General features: G+C 45.8%; 1 protein-coding gene across 3 annotated transcripts in view; it reads left to right on the plus strand.

The window, feature by feature from the left end:
* The window catches only part of NUDCD3 (NudC domain containing 3), a 410,872-nt gene that overhangs the window by 85,918 nt on the left and 303,722 nt on the right, over window positions 1–21,232 (plus strand). For all 3 annotated transcript variants that reach the window (XM_069618975.1, XM_069618977.1, XM_069618976.1), the window contains exon 3: window positions 8,394–8,713. In XM_069618975.1, coding sequence (XP_069475076.1) covers window positions 8,394–8,713 — 320 coding nt within the window. The remainder of the gene's footprint in view (window positions 1–8,393; window positions 8,714–21,232) is intronic.

The raw sequence follows: 21,232 nt of genomic DNA on the forward strand, positions 1-21,232 counted from the left end.
CTGTCTAAGCTATTGTGACCCTAACCTAGTTTCACTTAAAGTGAGGAGTAAGTTTCTTTCTGAATGCAGTGTATGTTGACTGTAGTCTTAGTTGTAGCGGTAGGTTTTTCCATTTGGTTGCAGCCTTTATAGGGAAGTCATTACCCAAGCCATTGGATTGTTTGTGAGGTGCAACAGTGATCTGGCCCTGTGCTTCTGATCTCAGGGCACGCCCTGGTAAATAGTGGGTAATGTTTTCCTTGAGGTATACTGGGCCTTTCCCATATAAACATCTATGAACCATGGTCATAGCCTTGAACTGCATCCTGTCTTTGACAGACAGCCACGTCTTTAATGTCTTAGCTGATGTGCTCTTTCCTGGTTTTCTTTTTCACTATTCTAACTGTATTGTTCTGGATCACTTGCCATTTTGTTATGCACCACTTATTCACCCCTAATAGAAGAGCATTGCCGTAGTCCAGTCGAGACAATATGGTGGCTCTGGCGATGACTGCGCAGTTTTCCTCACTCAGGTAGGGTTGCATTGCTCTAAGGAGCCGAAGGCTGTATGAACATTTCTTACTCACATACATGACCTGTGATTCAACACTCATTGAGGCTTCCAAAAACACCCCAGTGTCTTCACTTTGCCTAATACCTGTATGGGGGATGTAAAATGACTCGTATTGGGGGACCAACTTGGCCCGAGCTTGGTGGGAGCCGAAGACCATCAGCTCTGTTTTGTTGCCATTAAGGCATATCCAATTGTTGTCCCTCCAGGTTTCAATTGTTTTATATAGTGCCTTTACTTTGGCACAATCTTGTGAGTAGCTACCACTCGGCTCTACCACCAGCTGGGTATCGTCTGCATAGTTGGTGAAATGTGCACCAATGTTATCTAAAACTATGCAGAGGAATCTCGGGTAGAGGTTGAAAAGGAGCTGTGATAAACTGGAACCTTGAGGGACACCACAGATTATAGAGGTCTCATGGGAAAATGTATCTCCCCAGTGGACCTTAGATTTCCTGTCGTAAGGAAAGATGCCAACTAGCTGATTGCTTCTTTGGCGCAATTAGCCACCTAATTACCTGTTGGAGCTGTTCATAGTCCAGAAGGTCAATTGCGGCACTTCGTCAAGGAGTACGAGTAGCCCCGTTTCCCTTTGTCTATTATGCTCAGCATGTGCGTTTGTAAATCAAGCACTCCTTGCTGTGAGCTGCTCGGAAACCGGACTGTCAATTATGCAAGCTCCCATTAGCTTCCACATAGGACTGCAGTTGAGCTGTGACTATCTTATCCATCACCTTGAGGAGGAAATTACATTTAGTTATAGGTCTCAAATGTACTGGTTCCCTTTGATTTAACTCTGGTTTCTTCACCAGAATTGTGATGGTTACTGTTTTGGATACTTGTTGGCACTACTCTGTCGCGGGAGGATGTATTGACAATCTTAGTGACCAGTGGGGCAAAGATGTTTATATTCTCCAGAATCCTCTTCAGGGGGAGGACATTCTCGGTGCATGATGTTGGTTTAATTGAAAACAGCGTTTTAACCATGTCTTCAATTGTGACACTATGGAAGTTGAAAGTTTCCTGATGATTCAATAATTTTCCCATGATGGGCGGACCGACCCGAGTCTTGGCTGTTTTTTGGGCATCTATTATCAGATCCCTGGCTTTTTTAATCTTGTTTGAGAAAGCTGTCTGAACCTTATCGCAATCTTCCTGGGACGGTTTACACGTAGATGTTAATGCTTTTGGCTTTTCAATAGATTTCAGTATACCAAATAATTTACAGGTGGAATTTGCGGTGTCCAGTCAAAGGGTCGAATACATTGATTCGAATTACAATTGTTTTGAGTCAAAAGGAACGGGGGAAAAAAAAGGTCTAATGCCTTTTGAAAAATGTTTTTTTTTTTTTTGGCTTCCGTATAGGAAAAATTGTGGTTTTTACACCAAAAATGGCGGTTTTGGCCGACCCCCCCCGGTCCTTTTGACTCAAAAGGATTGCATTCAAATCAATTGCAGTCAGCACTTTCACCTACAACCGGAATTTGCAGCTGACCTAATTTCTCTCCAACTTTCCTTATTGGCCTGTGATGGGTTCTTCTGCCATCTGCCCTCTCTCTTCCTTTTTTCTTTCTTTAGCTCTGCTAATTGAGGGTTAAACGATTTTTGATGGTTTCTGTTTGGTCTAACCAGTTTTGTCTTTAGTGGGGACCTCTGGTCCACCAGCTCTTTTACATGGTATAGATAATGTGAGATAATTCATCACATGAATCCTCCTCTTTGGACTCCCTCAATACTTTCATTATGCCCTGTTCTAGGTGTGCCGTCTCAGTTTCTTAGAATTCCTACTTTGTAGTCTCTTCTGCTCAATACAGTTATTTTTCTGTGAGGAGTATTTTATGGACAAAGTGAATAACACTCTAAAGTGGTTTGTCCAAATGCATGGCGTGGTCATATACCCACTAGTTTCTAGGTTATGCGTAACAACCCAGTCAAGTTGGTTCCCATTTGCCATGGTGGAATCAGTATTCATGACCCTGAAATCAATGTTATTCAAAGCCTTCTCAAGGTTAATGGCCTCTTTGTCTTTGGAATTACCACGCCATCTATTGAAATCCCCCAGCACCAGTGTGACGGTGTTAGTGCCCTTCAGGATGTTGAGTTGTTGCGTGATTTCATTGTTAAAATCTGATGTTAAAGTCTGTGGGGGAGGGGCTGTGCTTGGACCGGCCACCATTGTACCCCCTGACACATATGTCGGGTTAGTGTATCCCTGCGGGCCGCGTGGCGAGCAGATAAATCCCCTTCGTCGTCTCCTCTGCACTAATTTTCTTAATATTGTCAGGTGTCACCCCATTCCCCTCCGGGGCTTCTATTTCCTCAAACATTCTCCAGAGGTCCAGTATTTCCCTTCTGTTCTGTAATGGTCTCTCCTTATACTTTGCAGTTAAATACGTAGACATATGGTGCAAGGTGCACCTGTCAAAAGACCCCAACTCTGGCCAGGAGTGGGGCATTCCTTCTCCTTTAGTCTGTCATCCATTGGTTGTGGTACTTCTTGATTTTCTCACAGTACAGGGGCAGGCCTTTACATATATGATCTAGGGGTGTGTGGCTATGCCCAGTCAGTATTGTGCATCTAAAATGTGTTTGCACAGTTATCTCACAAACCCAAAAATACAGTTCGTCCAGCACCACTTAAAACATATTTACTATAATTGTATCTGTACTAACAGTCAATTCTATTTCACCTTTTCTTTTTCTTTTTTTCCCCTAGAAGATTTTCACTCGCCCCCTACACTCTCCTGTGATGCACTCACTCACACACACACACACACCATACACGCCCCTCCTGGGCCTCCTCCATACATATAAAAAATACACACAAAAAATGAACTAAAATAACAAGCTAAAACAACAACCACTACTCGTCCTGAGCTCTGTAATTATATGGAGCGCCTAATATTCTCCTTGTATTTATCTCTCGCACTGGTCAGGACAGTGCAAAGTGCCTCTAGCAACTCCCCTCACTCGGGGTTGCTCCCTTATTCCTCTTTCCTTATCCTTAATATACTTTAAAAAATAAAATGAATAAGAATGGTAATGAAAAAACATCTTCATTCAACAAGCCATACTATGCTTTCACTTTCATTCAACACGTGTTGTTCACCTGTTTCACTGTTCCACATCCTGGCCCGAACATTGTTATTCCTTGCAGGCTATAGTCGAATGTTCACGTTCTTCTGAAAGCCTCCGTTCACAGGGAATCCACAACAGGCCCTGGGCTCTCCCTGGGGCCATGTCATGCTTCAACGAGCAGGCAGGAATTCTGCAAAGAAGGCACCACAAGGGCCACTTAGCGTAAGCCTTTGGGACTGGTCACCGTAGGTTGGCACAGCCCTTCCGGAGAGACCTGGATACATCTGCAAGTACGGGAGCAATGTATTCACGTTGCAAGGGTCACCAAATGAAGGCAAGTCTCTTTTTACGTATCCTCCAGAATGAAGACAACCCACTAGGGAAATAGGCCAGGAGATAGCTTTGCAAGGATAACAAGGTTTAATTGTACAGAACACAAATATCAGCAAAGGACTCTGCTACTTGAGAGCGCTCTAACTATTAGTCACAAACCGGGTCTTAAAAACCCTAAACGTGTCATACCATACAGTACAAATGGGTGTCACTGATTGCAGGCACCTTGCACATGAGCCTGCTCAATAGGGGATGCCAGGCATTAATTGGTTAGTTCTTTCCCATCGGTCTGGATCCACGTGGTGCAGCTGGGCTCATCCTCGCGCTAAGGTCGGGGCACACATTAATACATTGTTCCTAACTAAACATGCTAAGCCTGAATATTAACTCATTGTGGCAGGCACCTGGGCGGCCCGGGAAATGATGCCAGCAGGATCAGGGAGGATAGAATACAGGCACGCTGACATACACATTCAGAGCTTCATTGATACTGCAGTTCCTACACTCGAGGTCTCCACCCTGGGTTTTGATCTTTAATTTATCCTTCCCTGTACCTCGTGTTACAAGGGATATGTTTTTATGTTGGAAAGAAATACAGCCGTGCATGCTTAGATCGTCTGTGGACACTTGATTTGTGTTGGGACCTGGGGGTCGCTTACTTATCAGGGAATGCAAAGGTGTGGCGGTCGAATCAATGGTGTGGTGCTGGCTCCGGCCTGGCTGGGTGGGGGTTAGAGTCCTAATGGCAGTTCAGTGGAGATGAATGGACGCAGTGCAGTGTCTGGTGTTGTCTCTCACTCTTGCAGGGTGCATTCCTTTAGAAGATACTAAATATTCGCAACACTGGAGGAACGATAGGAAATGGACTTCCGTGGGAACAGGGCTCGTGCGGCATCAGTATGAAATTAGGCCTGTGTTCTTGGACCGTGATCAGCGCAGGCCTACAGCTTCTCACATCTGGATCTGATATGAAATGGAGTTGAGGGCTGTGGGGTTTCTAGTGCCGAGCATCTACTTCTAAGCACTACAGATCCTCTACATGTTGCCTGATAGTGTGGATTACTCACCTTGTACGTTAAATCTCCTCATATGGTGTTCACCTTACTTGGAAGCACCTAGAGGGGTGGGATAGGCTCTTTTCCATCCCAACAGAGGGAATTGGGACATGGGGCAGGTTGGGGTTTAGGGTGGGGAACAATCGGGGTCTAACAGGAGGGGTGTTGCCCCTGCACAAGACAAGTGTCAGGGGGTGGTGTTAAGATGGATTTCTAAAAATCCACTTTGGTGGACAGATTTTAGGAGGCCACCTAGTTATGGTGAACAGGGAGACTCTGAAAGTTTCACCAATACCCAATCAAGTAGTGTGGAGAGCAGTCAAGGGTTAGTCTCAGGAGAAGTGAGTGTGGTGAGGGGTCCCAACGAGTCCACACTGAATAACACTCAATAGTTCAACTTAGACAGCCAGTTATAAAAATACACTTATTTAGTTAGGCCTTTAACAACACACCAAGAAATGAAACAAGCAGGTACTGAATCACGCAACACGATGTAACACAAATATATACATTGACCAGTAGGTCCACTTGCATTACATCACTCAATAACTAACCATGTAAGTACTCACATGTAAGTAAAATTATTAGACCCAGTCAACAGTACAATTCATTTTTCTTAAGAAGTCCAGCTCTAAGATGTATGTGGCATAGTGCCCAAAGGTACAAATAAAAAGTCACACTGTGTCCACAGCAATCAAGTTGAGAATGAACTGTTCTGGTAACTCAATTAAGTAAATTACCAAAATGTAATTATCAATCAAAAAGATTGGTTTTTACAAATGTGCAATCTAAAACTACAACACTTTTATGAAAATGAAGTATCTGGTCACGGATCACTTATTGAGACAAAAAGTATCATATATCAATACAAAACTACTCTGTTAATGTTGCACAGAAAACGGTTACATAAAATTCAGTACAATGTGATTCTTAAATCGGACAATAAGGCTATAAACCCCGAGACTGCGGGCCATTACCGCATAAGGTAATTCCCCCGGTGCCCATAGTTACAGGCCGGAGTGTAGCCTGTTAGACAGGGGTACTAATGGTGGGTTTTATTTCAGCTGCGAGACGCAGCTGAAAAAGAAATAAAAAAAAAAATGGCAGGCGCGGTCTGGAAAACATTGTCAGTTTTCGCTTTCCGTGGCGCCCATAGTAAATGAAGAAAATGGCTGCCATGGAAGGGGAGCCTTCTCCCTTTCCATGGAGGCCATTTAAGTAAATTGAAAAACAAGTAAATAAAAAAATGACCTCCATGGAATAGGGAGAAGGGACTACATGTAGTCTCTACTCCCTTTCAACGGGGGCCTGGAAAAAAAAAAAACAGGGGCGCGAGGGCCACGCAATAGCATGAGCGGGCTTACTGTCATGTAAGGCTCGCAAACAAACCAATTTGTTCATTTGTAAGCGTAAAAAAACCCAGCGCTGGCTACTAATGAGAAAAAGAGTATAACGTTTTTCTGCATTCAGGTACAGGTATACTTACTTACCTTCTTGACTCTGTTTTTCCCAGGGGTCATGATGGATCATCTGGGGGTCTCTAATAACGCAGACATGCATCCTTTGTTTGGGTTAGAGATCAGGGGTTGCAGGTTCGAGTGCTTTTCCTGTCGGGTGCAACTGCAAGATGCAGGCCTAGTTGAGGATATGCAGACCTTTGCGATACAGACCTCTTCAGGACACTTCACGGGATGGAGGAAGGTGAGTTCCAGCGACAATCACTGTTTGCAGACAACCACCAGTGTCTTGCCAGTCACGGTCAAAGAAGCAGTTCCAGGACTTGATGCAAGGAAGCTGAAATTTCTTGAGAAGATGACTTATTGCACAAGCTTGTGTCCACCAAAGGTCCAGGCTTGAATGTGGAGCAGTGACTATTCTAGCAACACTTCTGAAGGCTCTTCGGGTATGCAACCTCGAAGACGTTGAGACTAGTTGGTCCCACTACTACAATGGTCGAAGCATTGACTAGGGTTTTTTGAGATCAGGAAGAGGGTTAGGGCTTCACCGGCCTATCACTGAAGATGATGTTGGTCTACTGCAGAAGTTGTCCTTGGGTCGTCAACGAGATGTTCTTCGAAGGATTTGTGAGGCTGAAGAATGACTGTAGGAGTCCTTCTCTTATCCAAAACTGGGGCTGAAAGCAAGCTCAAGCCCACCAATGGAAAGGATCTGCACCGTTCAAACAGCCAGTAGTTTTACAAGTAACCAAAAGTAAAAAGTTAGGGGGATGCAAAGGTATCCCCTTGGACCACACTAAGGTGCTGCGTGCAATGTAAAAATACAAGAATTCAAAAGAGAAACAAAGATTCCTGGTACTGGCACTCTGAAGGACTAGTCGGTTTCCCCATAACAAATGAGCAAAAGGGAAGTGAAGCAGAAGGCTTTATTTTCCTTCAAAAAATCAAAGCAGAAAAAAATGGTGTTCATTAAAATAAAAAAACTGTCCAGGGAAAGCTGCAAAAAGAAAATCTTCCATAACTAGGGGGATGGAGGACAAACGAAAATTGCCTGAAGTGCAAAAACAAACACTGGAAACCATAGCTAAACCAATCCTAGTTCCATCGTTGCCACTTTAAAACACTTTCATGATGCTGGTGTGAACACGATCAATCATCAATGTGCCACTGTAAAAGGCTTTCATGTTGCTCGTGTCTGAATGTATTTAATCTTTGCCACTTTAAATTGTGATCATGCCCTTTCATGATGACTTTGTCCACACTACATGCCATCAAGTCCACTGTAAAAGGCTTTCATTAAGCTGATGCCCACTTTAAATAAATGAATTGGCCTACCTCACGCCGCTGCCCAGCTCTCCCATACACATCCGCATAAACATACACTCCAAGATATCTACGTTGGGGAAATCTGCTTCTTACTCGCAGGCTTACTCATTTGCGCATGCGCAGTTATGTTTCTTACCGGACATGCAGCCTACTCTCTCTAGCAAGGATCCCACCACTCGGGAACTACCATTTTGCTATTAACTAGGAAGTCTTGTTCTGATCCCCACAGATGCAAGTGGTGCATTGTCAGGGCACTGAAACATCAGTGCTCATTTACAGATTAATAGTGGGTAACTACTTTAGTGTGGTCTGACAGCTGGGGCAAAGGCTTTTGGTTTTCTGAGATCCGGTCAGACCATTTTTGCTATACTAGATTCAAGGAAATGCAGACCAATTCCAGTTTTCTATCTCTCTCTCTGTCTGTCTCTGTGTCTCAGTCAGTTCTGTAAGGCCATTCTTTCTTATAGAGAGCAGGCTCTGAGCCCTTCGTTAGTAGTTACCTTGGTGATGACCCATCCTGTTTATTCCATGCCCTATTTGAATCCAAAGGTCTACTGCTGTGCTGAACAATTATTATTTTCTTTTTTTCCCTAGGCCTTCAAGTCTTTTGAGCACTTGGCACAACAGGACCATGAGCAAAAGGTGAAGGATCTAGAGCAGAAGTTAAAGAAGCAATTGGATAGCGAGCTGTCTGAGGCACCTTCTGTACCAACGTCTGCTCAGGACATTGTAGTAGAGACAGTGACTGAGACTGTATCTGCCGATTGTGGTGCTGCTGAGATCCCAGCAACTGGCATTGAGACACCATCAGTTGCACAGGAGGCTATCGCTGTTCAGGCAACAAGTCATCATTCATCTGAGCCAAAGGGAGCTGTGACAGGCCCAACATTGGAAGAACACGTTTCCTTTCAAAGGTAAGGCCTGTGTTATGCGCTCTCTGCATTTATACATGACAGTAACTGGTGGGTGGTGGGAGGCGGTGCCAAAGGACCATATCCAGAAGGGAGAGGCGTTGTTTGAATACTGTTCTTTCCCAGACCACAACTCCATTTGATCAGGAGAGGGCAAAGAAGGACTCTATATTCCTGCTGTGTCTCAGGGGCTTTCAACCTGAGGTGAATCCACAAACGTATCATTTTCAAAAAAAGGGAAGGTGGTTTCAAGTGTCCAGTGGCAGTCTGATTTAGCAGTTTGTTTATGAACTTCTGATCTAAACTTAAAATATGCTCGTAGTGTGGAGAGTCAGACACACTCACTACCCTTTAAATGGGCAAACCGAGTAACTGGGAGGACTGGCCACTCCCTTTTATATGTCAACTAGTGGGTGGTTGAGGCTGATTCTGCCAGCGCACAGGGACATGATAACTTGCTCTCAAGAAAAGCCGTGTACAGTCTTACACCTGGAAACTCCATTCCAAAAAATACACCACAAAGAAGCAGATTGGTTTTCGGGAGATTTTCCTTAAGCCTTGTGGTCAGAGTCTTCGGGTGTATGTTCCTGGCTTGGTAATGATTCCTTCAAACTTATCAGGCTCTGAGAATGGTAGTGGTGACCGAGCAGCCCAGGTCTAACTCTCAGGAGGTTGAGTGGGGTGGTTCACAGGTACAGTACACACTCTTTATTAGTACCCAGTAAGAGAATGAACACTCACGGGTAAGTAGCTTTGCAGAACAAAATGCTCCAATATGATAAGTAACATAATGTTAACTAAGCATTCTTTTAGATTTGATAGGGGGTCTCATCTAGAAAGAAAAGGCATTAACAGGTATCTAAAGGCTTTCTTATCTAGGCTGGCAAGTTCAAGTGGAGACCAAGGTGAGCCTTTTAGTGAGACAATAGGCCGTCTTTTGCGTTAGAGTTTAGAGTTAACTTTGCGTGAAAGTGCCCCAAGGAGCAGTTCCTGGAGTTCCATGTTCCATTGGAGGGAAGCCCTTGGGAGTTCCTTAAAGAAGAGGCGCAGGGATGCATACAGTTATGAAAAGACTCGCCCGCATGTGCCAGAGAGTCTGGAGAGCAATACCCAGATACTGATAAAACAGTTCTTCAGAGACAGTCAGCTGTTTTCAGATGTGTATCTTGTGCACAACATCTAGGGACCAGCAAGGGATCCAGTGACGGGTCATTGGTGCAGGTAGGACTACAAGACCCTTGGGAAGAGTGATTATACTCAATCCAGTGATTCCCTGAGGTCGGTCCAGAGAACTGGAAAGCCAAGTTGACTGCACTCGGATGCTGCGGGTAATTTAGGATTTCCATATCATCCTCTGACAGCGGATTCAGTTTCTGATGGTGGGGTTGGTCTTGAGAGATGACAAGGAAGAACAAATGTTGAGCAAGTGTTGAAGTTATACCAGGGAGTAATCAGCCTCGAAAGAAGGACTCTTAAGGCGAGTTTGGCATTGCAATTGCAGGCGTTGAGTTGGCACAGGCCTTTGGACCTTCCCTATTGGGGGAGATCGAGCCAGAGCACTTCTCTGAGGTCCTGAGATGAAGAATGCATTTTCAATTCAGTGCAGTGTGTCTTTAGAGTCCTGACAGCAAGGGGTAGCCTGCATCTGGGTTTTGTGATGCAGGCAGGGTCCGGTGCTTCAGGGAGATGAGGCCTTTGATCAGGAGCCAGGATCCAGTTGTAACCACCAGATAACTCAAAGGCTACTGCTGTGGGGGTTTTCTGGTTGTCCTGGCGAAGCAGAGATTTGCCGTCTGATTATCCAGAGCTTCGATGGTTGTTGTGCAGAGCTTCAGTCCTCCCGTAAGCAGCTGGCCTTGTAGAGTGCAGGCTCAGAGTTCCAGCTGTTGACACGGTGAGGGAAAGGGGGAGTCTGATTTTTATCCCACTGGGGAGGGCACTGCATGAACACAGCACCCAATCACTCTTCAAGCATCATTGAAACTGAGCCAATGGCCAGCCATCCCTCCAGTCGTACCCTTGCACGCCGTAAGGTCTCTCGGAGAAAGGAGTAAATCCACACTGCCCTATACAGGCTTATGCCAGTCAGAGCTTGTTTCAGGCTGCCTACCGGCCCCAGTCTTGGCACAACAAAAACATCTAGTGGCCAAAAATGGCCACCTCCTCTTCCATACACAAAGGGCTAATCAATCACTTGATCCAAGGCAAACAGGCAACATTAAATGGGTAGTTCGATCGGGCATGTATTTTAGAGCATACATCGATAGTTCTTAAGAAAAACTTCCAATGCAAATTACCAATGTTTTTCTCACTTTAACACATGCGAAAACGACAGGTCGGGTTGCGCCATCTTGTACTAATCTTATCTGTTGATCCATCACCTTAAGTTCAAGCGCCCGCGCGGCACTAATTCAGATCACCCGCCCCTAACGCTGACATCACTAGACGCTCCATCTATTTTAAGCCCATAAGTGCTGAACTATAATCAAGTATATGCAAAAAGGACAAGCCTACTGTTTAAAAGTGAACAGTGACCTTAAAATGCTGATTCCGTTCATCGATTGATTAATCCCAGTCTTTGCATTCTTCACAGAAAGTTATTATCTTCTATCAACGATTTCTGATCGACGAACATGGCATTCCATTACGAAGAGCTATCGGCTGCCATGTTGCTCTGTATTGCTGCAACAACATGTACAATGTCTAATATTTGTGTCAAATTGAACATTCATCCATCACAACGTTAATCATGTAGGATACAGCACACCTGCCATCCTCACTTGCATAAACATTATTTAAAACTTTGCTTACATTGTGTCTTGTTTCCATTTTTCCCTATGTGACGGATGACCAACCACATCGAACAGACCTCAGTAATAGAAACTTAACTTTCCTACATAAGCTTTCAATATAGTAAATCTTATCATTTCTTTGTGGATATTTGACACATTTTTGCCTTCAAATTGTTAGTGCGTTGGATTCAAAGAGAAATATCAATGCAACCCTTTATCCAGCGTTCACAGCATGTCGCAGAGAGTTTAATTTTGGAAACAGATGCCACAAAAATTAACAATATTAATGGCAAGCTGTCCAAGTGAAAAACAACAAAATATTATGGGAGGCGTGGCAACATGGCCACGGAGTAAGCTATGATTCCTGTGAGCGCCTGCAGATCTGTATATTATCTTGGCAAGAAGAAGCGTTGGCAACAAGCAGACAAGTGTCTAATAATACCTACGGATGTGGGAACACACTGGGGATGCCATGGTTGCATGACAGTGGAAAGCTGGAGTAGAATGACCGAGATATGAGCGTAGGAAGTCTGGAGTGCCCCTGGTCGTAGTTGGAACAAAGATGGCGCCGCAAGAACAAAGGGAAGACTACAGCGAGACCGCGCAGCCATGCATAGAGTCAGCCGGCAGTTACTGAACGGTAATCCACTGGCAGGCGTCAGAACTCGGAACCGACTTCTATGGAAGAAGGCAAACGACAAACAGTAGTGAGGTAGAGTAAAAGTGCAGCAGCCGCTATCACGGAGAGGAGAGCCTGGTACATGTGGATTGGAACCGGGCTTCATTGCGTGCCAGGAGGGTCTGCCCCAAACGATAAACGGATGGCACTGGACTTTAGTGCACCAGGTATTAGCTGCCGAGCAAACTGAGGCTTGAAAGACCTCGCTGGCGGAAGGAAGCAGCCGGGAATGGGACAGTCGCCCTCGATCAGCTGTGCGATGGTGTGATCGGACAGCAAGAGCGAACGATTGAATGCGGGTCAGGAGTGCCTGGATAAAACACAGTGAATGGCAACAGTGTAACTGCATGGTGGATACATAGAGAGAATCGAACCTCTCACGGAAAGTGAAATTGACATTGCCAAAAGAGCGGCATACATGCACAGAGAGGATTCGGAATGGAGAGCAACAAAGGTAGCACATTGTTCTGCCGAGAACGGAGGAGGGGATTGACAGGGTATCTCGGCGGGACCGACACGAGGTGTGGTCCATTATCAAGGGCAGACCCAGTGCCTCAAAGTGCAGGTGAGAGGTAGCGCCGATGGCGGCGGTATAGATGTTTGCTGCCACGTAAAGGGCAGTCAGCTGGACCATAAGGATACCGGAAGAGTCGCAAGTGGTAAACTGGGATTTACAGCATGAGAAGGTAGGCGCACTGTTGGAACAACAAGCCGGCGAACGGATGCTGGACAGAGGACTGGCAAAATGCCAGAGAGGCAGGCAAGATACTAAAGGGCGGAACCAGATCATGCTGCTGGGCAGAGACAGGCTCCACAACTTCGGATGCTGCCCCAAATGAAAGGAGAGTTTCAGCACGATAATATTGGCAAATTCAGGGGCACCAGATGTACGACAGCCTATAGCTGGAAAGAGCCTCGCAGGCCAGCATAAAGGGGTGTGGAGCAGGCAGAACCTATATGGCCCGGGGAGACTGCTCGGGCAAGCCCTTATAGGAAGTTGCCAGCCCGTTGCAAGGCAGCCTCCAAGGGAGGCGGAGGACAAGAGACGTATAGACAGCAGCAGATGTGACTGCCAGTGGTTCCTAGTGCAATCCATATCGCATGGTATAGCAGGAGAGCCTGGATGCTAGGATGCAGTATGGATCACACCTGGTTGTAACCGGACAATGGGCAGTACAGCAGAGACCGTGATAGAGGAGTGAGAAATGTGAGCAGTGTGTGCACAACGAGCTCCTACCTACATGGGTAGGAATGAGAACTGGCAAGAATTGACTATGCAGAGTGGAAGTGGGAGATAGGACTTAATGAGATCAGACTACAGGAAGCATTGGAGTACATAATACAGAGCGTATACCCACCCTGGCACGGCAGCGGACAACGTTCGGCACAGCGTGCATTCAGCATTACAAGGGACTTCGAGGTGGGGTGTTCCCACAATGACATCTAAAGCAAGCAAAGGTAAAGGAAACCAGTCGTCCCTAGATGCGTTTGCCAGACCTACTCAGGTGGTGGAGAACACGAAGATGCAATCGCACGAGACACGCGGAGGAGACACGCCTGGAAGGATGGACAAACGAATCCTGGCAGCTATAGCAGAATTGAAGGGTTGTATACGAATTGTTAGAATACAACTGACCGCGGCCGAATTGACCTTTTTATTTTGCGTCCGAATTGGGTGAAAATATATGCGGGGGGACAATCCCTGCACCCCCCCTGCCGAATCCACCTACAGTATGCTATTTGGGAGCACTGGGTTGCACCGAGGACAATATATCACATACTGTCAACTCCTAAAGATCATCAAGGGCAGGTGGCCGGTGTGATGCTGGAAATGCATCGGAGGGACAGGGCCTCCGTATCCTTGTCCTTTACTGCTTTTTATCGTGTGTTCGGTCGTGTTTTCCGCGCAGGAGTTCATGTGGGACTCCTGTCGGTGCAACTCTCTTTTGGTTTTGGTGAACGGACCCATGGGATACCCTTATGGCACCCATGGGTGGGGGTACAACCCTGTGCCCCTAGTGTATGTTTTTGGGCACCTGTGTGTGTGTGTGTGTGGCCCGCAGAGCAGGGTACGGGCTGGTGGCCGCTCCTTGCTGAAATGACTAGTGCCCTGAGCGTCCTCCATTTTGGGATGCCCAGGCCCTGTCATTGGAATTGGTAGATTCCTGATGGAGACAAAATGGCCCTCGTGGCCTCTTGCCTTCCATCGCCTGTTACCTTGCTCTTCCCGAAGTCCCGGGAAGCCCTGACTATGTCCCTTCCCCTTGATTGGCTGTTGGGTCGAAGTTCCATATATGGTAGTGTGGGTGAAGTGCCTACCAGACTGGCTGGAGCCTTCCCAACAACTGTATGTTGTGGGTACACCTGTGGGTGGGACCTGGGTGAATGGAGTGTGTGCGAATATGCACTTCTTGTTGTGTATGTCTGGTATCTAATGTTCGACACAATGACTGAGACAACCCTGCCCGAAACTGGTATGAATGCAGTGTGTAGTGTTGAATGGCGTGGTACTTGTCCGAATCCACATTCTGTGTTATGAGTGTCTGGATGGAGAAGAATGGCCTGAATGCACCGTGCACCTGATTGGCTGACAGACTGCTGAATGCCCTTTGTAGTGATTGGATGCTCGAGTGTGACCCAGCGGAATGAATGGGAGATCAACAGTATATCTGGGGACCTCTCACTGCTAGGAATCGTGTTCAGAGGTGTTCAGAGCTGAAGTCCAAACTACGAATAGTAACTGGAGTGAAACTGACGCTTGACCTTGAAGCCCTGCTGGCCGAGAAGAATTGCTGTTGCTCTCCTTCATCAAGTTGCTCTGTCTGGTAAGGCGCCCTCTTCCCGAGCTAAGAGGGACCATCGTGCACCAGCTGATCTTTGCCAAAGCTCCCTGGTAGACAGACCTTCGACAGGCTGCCGACCCGAGATGGGGACTACCGCGGAATCCCAAGGAGAAGCGCCCGGACTGTTGTCCGCCACTGTCGATGACCGCTGTCGCCGACCAGAGCCGCCGTGCTCCCGTTTGCCTAAGAACTTTTGATTCAAGGACCCTCTCGTCCGCATCGTTGCCCGCTGTATCCCGCTGGAGAAGGCCAGACCGTCGACGTGCCGAGGAGTATCCACCGGTGGGTTTCCCGCCACCCAAAGACCACAGAGCCGCCGACGACTCGACGCCCTTACTGGGCTACAGTTCTTCAAACTCTTTGCGGTCCAGAACTATCGACATTGAGGTGCCCCGCACGCCTCTTCCTTGCAGGACGTTTACGCTTCCCCCGTCAACAAGCACTGCTAGGAACGAAGCTGTCACTTCACCGCTGTAGCTCACCCTGTTCTCAATCAGACGTTCGATGACCCGTGACTCCTGCCTTAAAGGGAGGACACTCGAGAAGGGCCGTCGATTCCCCGACGAGGAATGCTACAACACCAGGTACTTTGGGGTTGTAAACTATTGGGAAATCATTGGTGAACAATATATGGATTGGGCTTGTGATATCTCTTTATTCTACAGGTTGCCCAGATGGGGGGGGGATCTCCACACGGAACTGTGTCTCAGTAGGGGCCAGTATTCTGACAATTGCCTTAACCAACTGTTTTCCTCTTACCTCTATTGCTGGTTTCCTTTTGTGTGCCATTTAACCGTACAGTTGATGCACTTTAAAGAGATCTAATAGTAACTGTGGTACCACGTAGAATTGTATATTTGCCATTATAGATAACCGAGTACAAAGTGCGTTATCGTAATATTTTATATAACCTTGAATATTAATTATATAAAGACTGTGTGTTAACCGATACAGTGTGCGGACATTCCTCGGCAGGGGTCCTCTGTGCCTCTCCTCTACCAGATAGAGAGCTGATGTGCACCCCCCCCCCCCTCCTTCCAGCGTCTTCACAGTCGGGGGGCGAACAATACCCACAACTGGTAGAGGTAATAGAAACATTTTATGATGTTTTGGAATGAGGACACAAGGTCTCCCGCATATACGAGCTGTTAATGACTAAGGTGGGTAAGGAGGTGATGCACACAAAGCGGGAGTGGGAGACAGAAGTGTTGGAGCCCATGTCAGATGGGATGTGGGGTAGAGTGCAGAGATACCACAAAACGGTGACAAGAAATGAGCAGTTCCAACAGATAGTTATATGTGACCCACAGGGAATACCTGACCCCATATGAAATAGCTAAGTTCGATCGAGCAGGAGTGCAGGCATGCCCGAAATGTGGGATGGTAAGTGCATATGTTTTGGTCATGTGTAGAGATAGGCAAATTCTGGGGCCAGGTGGCTCAAATCATGGCCAGAGTGGAAATTATTTTGGATGTGGGATCCGCTTAGGTATGTCTTTTGGGTGTCTTCCCTAGGCCCAGGTGGGCCAAACGTGTTAGCAAACTATAGAACCTAGCGTACATCCTGACTAAACGCAGGATTGCAATGAGCTGGAAATCTCAGATGAGACCGTCTGCACAAGGATGGTGTAGATATCTAGTGAAATGGGCTAATACAGAAACTGTGGGGTGGCAGGAAGCAAGAGGGAGGAACGATGACTCCGAGGGTGGTGGGTTTGAGGCTTGAAGGCAATTGGTAGCCGCTCTGACAGTCTCAGGGCAAGTTGTTCTGGAAAGTAGCGAATTCAGGAGAGGAGAGGATATTATTAGTATAAATATGGTATGAACGAAGTATTGGTGGCAGAGTTGTGTGGGCTGGGCTGGGAGGGGAGAGGTATTGGAGGGGGGAGAAAAAAAGCATATTACTGTATGTATTCGGTTTTTCTTTTTGATTGACTAATGGTGTATAAATGTGACTGGTGATATGCAAAAACCAATAAAGTAATTTAAACAAAATAAAAGAATATTACAAGTATCCCACATAATTTGAATGGTATTGACGTGCCCGGTCCCGCAACATTTACGTATTCTTTCAAAGATGACCCCAGGCGAGGTGCAGACGGGCTCGGATTTCCTTATACTTCAATAGAGCAATGCCGAAAAAAGGCCATGATAATAGTGAGGTGCAGTTTTTTTTTTTTGGGCCAAAGTGGGTCGATTCTTTTCTGAAATAAGCAGAATTGGAATACAAAAGCGGTGTGTTAATATATAGAGATAACACAGACGTACCGGGAAGGGAAGGGGGGCGCGATTTCGATCCAGGCTGGGTGGACTGTTGCAGTCAGGTCAACAAGTGCAATGAGCACCAATAAAAAGAAAAACAAGTTTACATCACTAAAATTCCAGCATGCCTCGAATGAGTGCAGTTTTGAAAGGCTTACTGGATTCTGTGTATATCTATTCCGGCAATCATTTTGATTTCTGCATTGATGCATGTGCGCCTGGTTATTCTCCACATTTGGGCCACAGGCGCATGTTCATAGTGCACATTGGCAAGACCTATTCCTTTGCTCGTTATTTCAATGTTGGCTAACACTGTGGCACATACACCTTTGGTCACCTTTGGTCTACTTTCGAGCGAGGTTAGACTTTATTTATTTTATTTATTTATTGGTTATTTGCAAATTGCCACAAGAAAAAAAGGGTAGGGGGCAGGGAAGAAGAAACTAATGATGGTCCTACTAGGCCTTGTGTCATTCGGATCATGCAAGAGTAGTAACAAGTGCAGGGGGAGGGAGTGGGGAAGGGGAGGTGTAGGTCGGGCAGAAGGGAAAATGCTAGGGTGGTTGGGAGGTGCGGGGCTAGGGAAGGTATACAAGTGCGGCGGAGGTATTGGAGGAGGGGAAGAAGAGGGCCAATGGGGCTAGGCAAGTGCTAAGGGGAGGCCAGGTGGGCCAAAAGCCAGGGTAAGAGCACAGAGTGAGGACCACATGTGAAGCGCGAGTACAGGGATGAACCAGGCTCGGTAGGGATGAACAGCCTGCCATGCTTGTGGGGGGAAAGCGGCCCAGAAGGGCAAGTGCAGATTGTGGGGGCGGGGGCAGGAACACAGGGTGCTGGGCGAGGAAGGCTTGGTGCCCTGTGGAGTTCACAATGGACCAGTTAGTGTGACACGGGGTCATTAGAAGGGGGGGGGTGAAGAAGAGTGGGTTTTGAGAATCTTCCAGAACCTAAGCAGATCAGGCGGAAGCCTGAGAGGGGCAGGGAGACTATTACAGAGGATTGCCCCTGCCGAGGAAAGGGATCTAACCCACACTCTCTGTTTGCAATAGCGTCTGATCTGCAGAGATTTGCAGCTAGATAACCAACGGTCTCCAAGAGGCAGGTATTTAGGGAAATAGTCAGATGTAGTGGGGTCCCTGACCCCAGAAAGCCTTGTGAATGATGCAGAGGGTCTTGAACTTGATCCTCGCAGCCAGTGGAGAAATGTTTCTGCTTGAGGCCAAGGATAAATCTTGCAATCCTATTCTGGATTAGTTGAAGTTGGCAAAGCGAAGATTTAGGCAGATTGAGGAAGAGGCTGTTGCAGTAGTCCAGCCTAGAGAAGACCAGAGCTCTGGAGACTTAGTTTCTCTGTCTGCTGTTCCAATATTCTGCTTAGATCCTTCAACTATTGTCAGTTCATTACAAACAGGGCTCAAAATTAGGATTGGATAAGCAGGAATTACCAGCAGTGCCTTGGTATCCTGCAGTAACAGGTTAGTAGGAGCTACCACTGGGGAACAAGGAGCTAGTTTATAGTGTTACATTAGTTGGCCTGGGGAACCAAAAGTTGCTCCTAGTAACTGTTGGTTTTAAGCTTACCAGTCTCTTCTACATTTGATTTGAGTCACATACCTGAAATAATCACACTAACATTTATTGTAATATAAATCAATTTTCTTGATGATAATAAATACAAAATTCAAAGAAAAATAGGACTGTTAAGGCCCATCTAGTGACATTATTTCACAAACAGTACATAATTAAAAATACATTATTTAACAATTACATATCAAGTGATCTAATTTTCCATTTATGGTACAATTTATACAATTTTCAAACACTGTGCAAAAGCTTGAAACTGGCTTTGTTAAACATTGTGAAGAGAGTAACACATAATTTTAATCTGCATCAAGTTTAAGTTCAGGCGGGCAAACCTCTTTTGCACTGTTCCGTGGCATAGACTGGGCCCTGGAAACAAAATCTGGATCAATTCCATGCATTTGCATGACTAGCACATTCAATTTCGGATCTTTCACAAATTCAAAATCCATCTGCTCGAAGATTGGCTTTGCCACCCACGGTTTGCTTCTTTTTATAAACTCCTTGTAACAAAGTTCCAGCAGGTTTTGCTTATTCCCTTCCAACGTTCTCCTTGTGAGCAAGTACAGTCGGTCCTGTTCTGGCCTCCATACGTATATGTTACAATGCAACCTTTTAGGCCCGTACTTTAGGCACATATTATGGAACACCTCTCAGTGTGGCATTACTCGCAGAGTCCCCTTGTGTCTCTTGAAAGCGTTTTGTCGTACACAATCTTCTCAAATGCTGTGTGAGGAGGGGAGCCTGGATCCAACCACCTTTTCTTACACTCCTGCTTATTGCTCAATGGTCCATGTGCACATTTGTGGAAATGTTTTTCTTTCCAAGAGTGTGTGTTAGAACAACGATCCATCAAATAATGCCGTTTTTCAAGCAGAATATCTACAAATCCATTTCTGAACTCCACTAAAGGTGGTTGCTGATAGCCTGTGACCAATTTAAAATGTTTTCTGTAGCCTTTTTTTTCCCAGTAGCTGTAATTTATTTGAAATGTGATTTTGCAATGTGCTAAACATCATATTGATGCTTTATGTCTGGGAACTGCTCTCGCATGGCATTGGCTATTGAAACGTACCTTTCAGTGGCTATCGGGTCTATTTGTATTCCTCTGCTGAAATGAATGGATTTAATGAAACCATATTTTTCCATGGCAACAAAGATGAACATTCAGATACTTGCACGACGACTGAACTCACTATTTGTTTCGTTTCCATGTCTTAGAAGTGGTAAGTGCAGTATTTAGCAGAAAAACCTGGACTGTCACACTGTGCATCACCAGTAAGCCAGAGCCTTTTGCCAGCGAGAGCATTATCCATTGACCTCTATTGAGTGTTCATGCCTGGCTAATAGCAGGTAACAAGAAATCCTTCTGATATTAATAGTACTTTTTTTTTTTTTTTTTAAAGGAACTGAAAACTTGAAATTGTACTGTATGTTTATCCTCTAAACAACAAAGCAGATGAACAAAGTACATTTCCAGCAGGCACTTTTCAAAGGATAGGTTGAGCAGACCATGAAAATTAGTTGTGTTGTACACAACTACCTTTGTTCTTTAGGTTGGTGCCTTTGACTACACAAGTAAACTTCACCAACGGCTCCCCACATATCCTCCTATGAAATTTATGATTGCATTCAGTAATTTTCATAATCTCGATCAGGAAGCAGTCGAGTACTATATATTTTGAGTCCTTTTTAATAGGGCTCAATGGGAATGGGGAGGCCTGATGCACCCGCACCATTCATGAATGGTGCTGGTGCATCCGACATGGTCTGCTCGCGGGTGCCGATGCGACTGGCACGTCAGTCCTGGCAGGCGGGAAGGCACCCGTGAGCAGAACTTGTAGTTTGCTGGTCCGGTAACAACAGTACCAGCAAGCTTACCAGTACCATTGTTACCAGACCGGCAAACTTGTAATGAGGCCCATTGACTTTTTCTTGGATTGCATTTTTTTTAGGGGGTGTGGATTGTGTGAGCGGTTCTTCTAGCAATTCTGTAACCTCTTTTGTGTTGTCTGTTTCTTCTGGGTGACTTTGTGTGCTGTGACAATGATCCAGAGTTACTTTCCATGGGTCACTGCTGACATTCATTTCAAATTCCGGCCAATGGACATCTGCATCATGACACTAAATCTTTCGAGGACCCTGCTGAGCCTCCAAATGTAGCTTTTCCCAAGTGACAACTGTCTGGCAAGCGACATCATTAGTTTGTGTAGCTGTCCGAGTATTTATGCTCCTCTTCTTCCTAGGCCTCTAATCGAAGAGAATAAAAAATGCTTAATTTAAAGCACACACACCGAATATATGCATTACAACATGAACATGTAATATCAATGAAATAACTGATGGACAACTTATTTTTAAAAAC

Source organism: Ambystoma mexicanum, chromosome 10, assembly GCF_040938575.1.
Source record: "Ambystoma mexicanum isolate Mex_15411 chromosome 10, UKY_AmexF1_1, whole genome shotgun sequence".
Lineage (NCBI taxonomy): Eukaryota > Metazoa > Chordata > Amphibia > Caudata > Ambystomatidae > Ambystoma > Ambystoma mexicanum.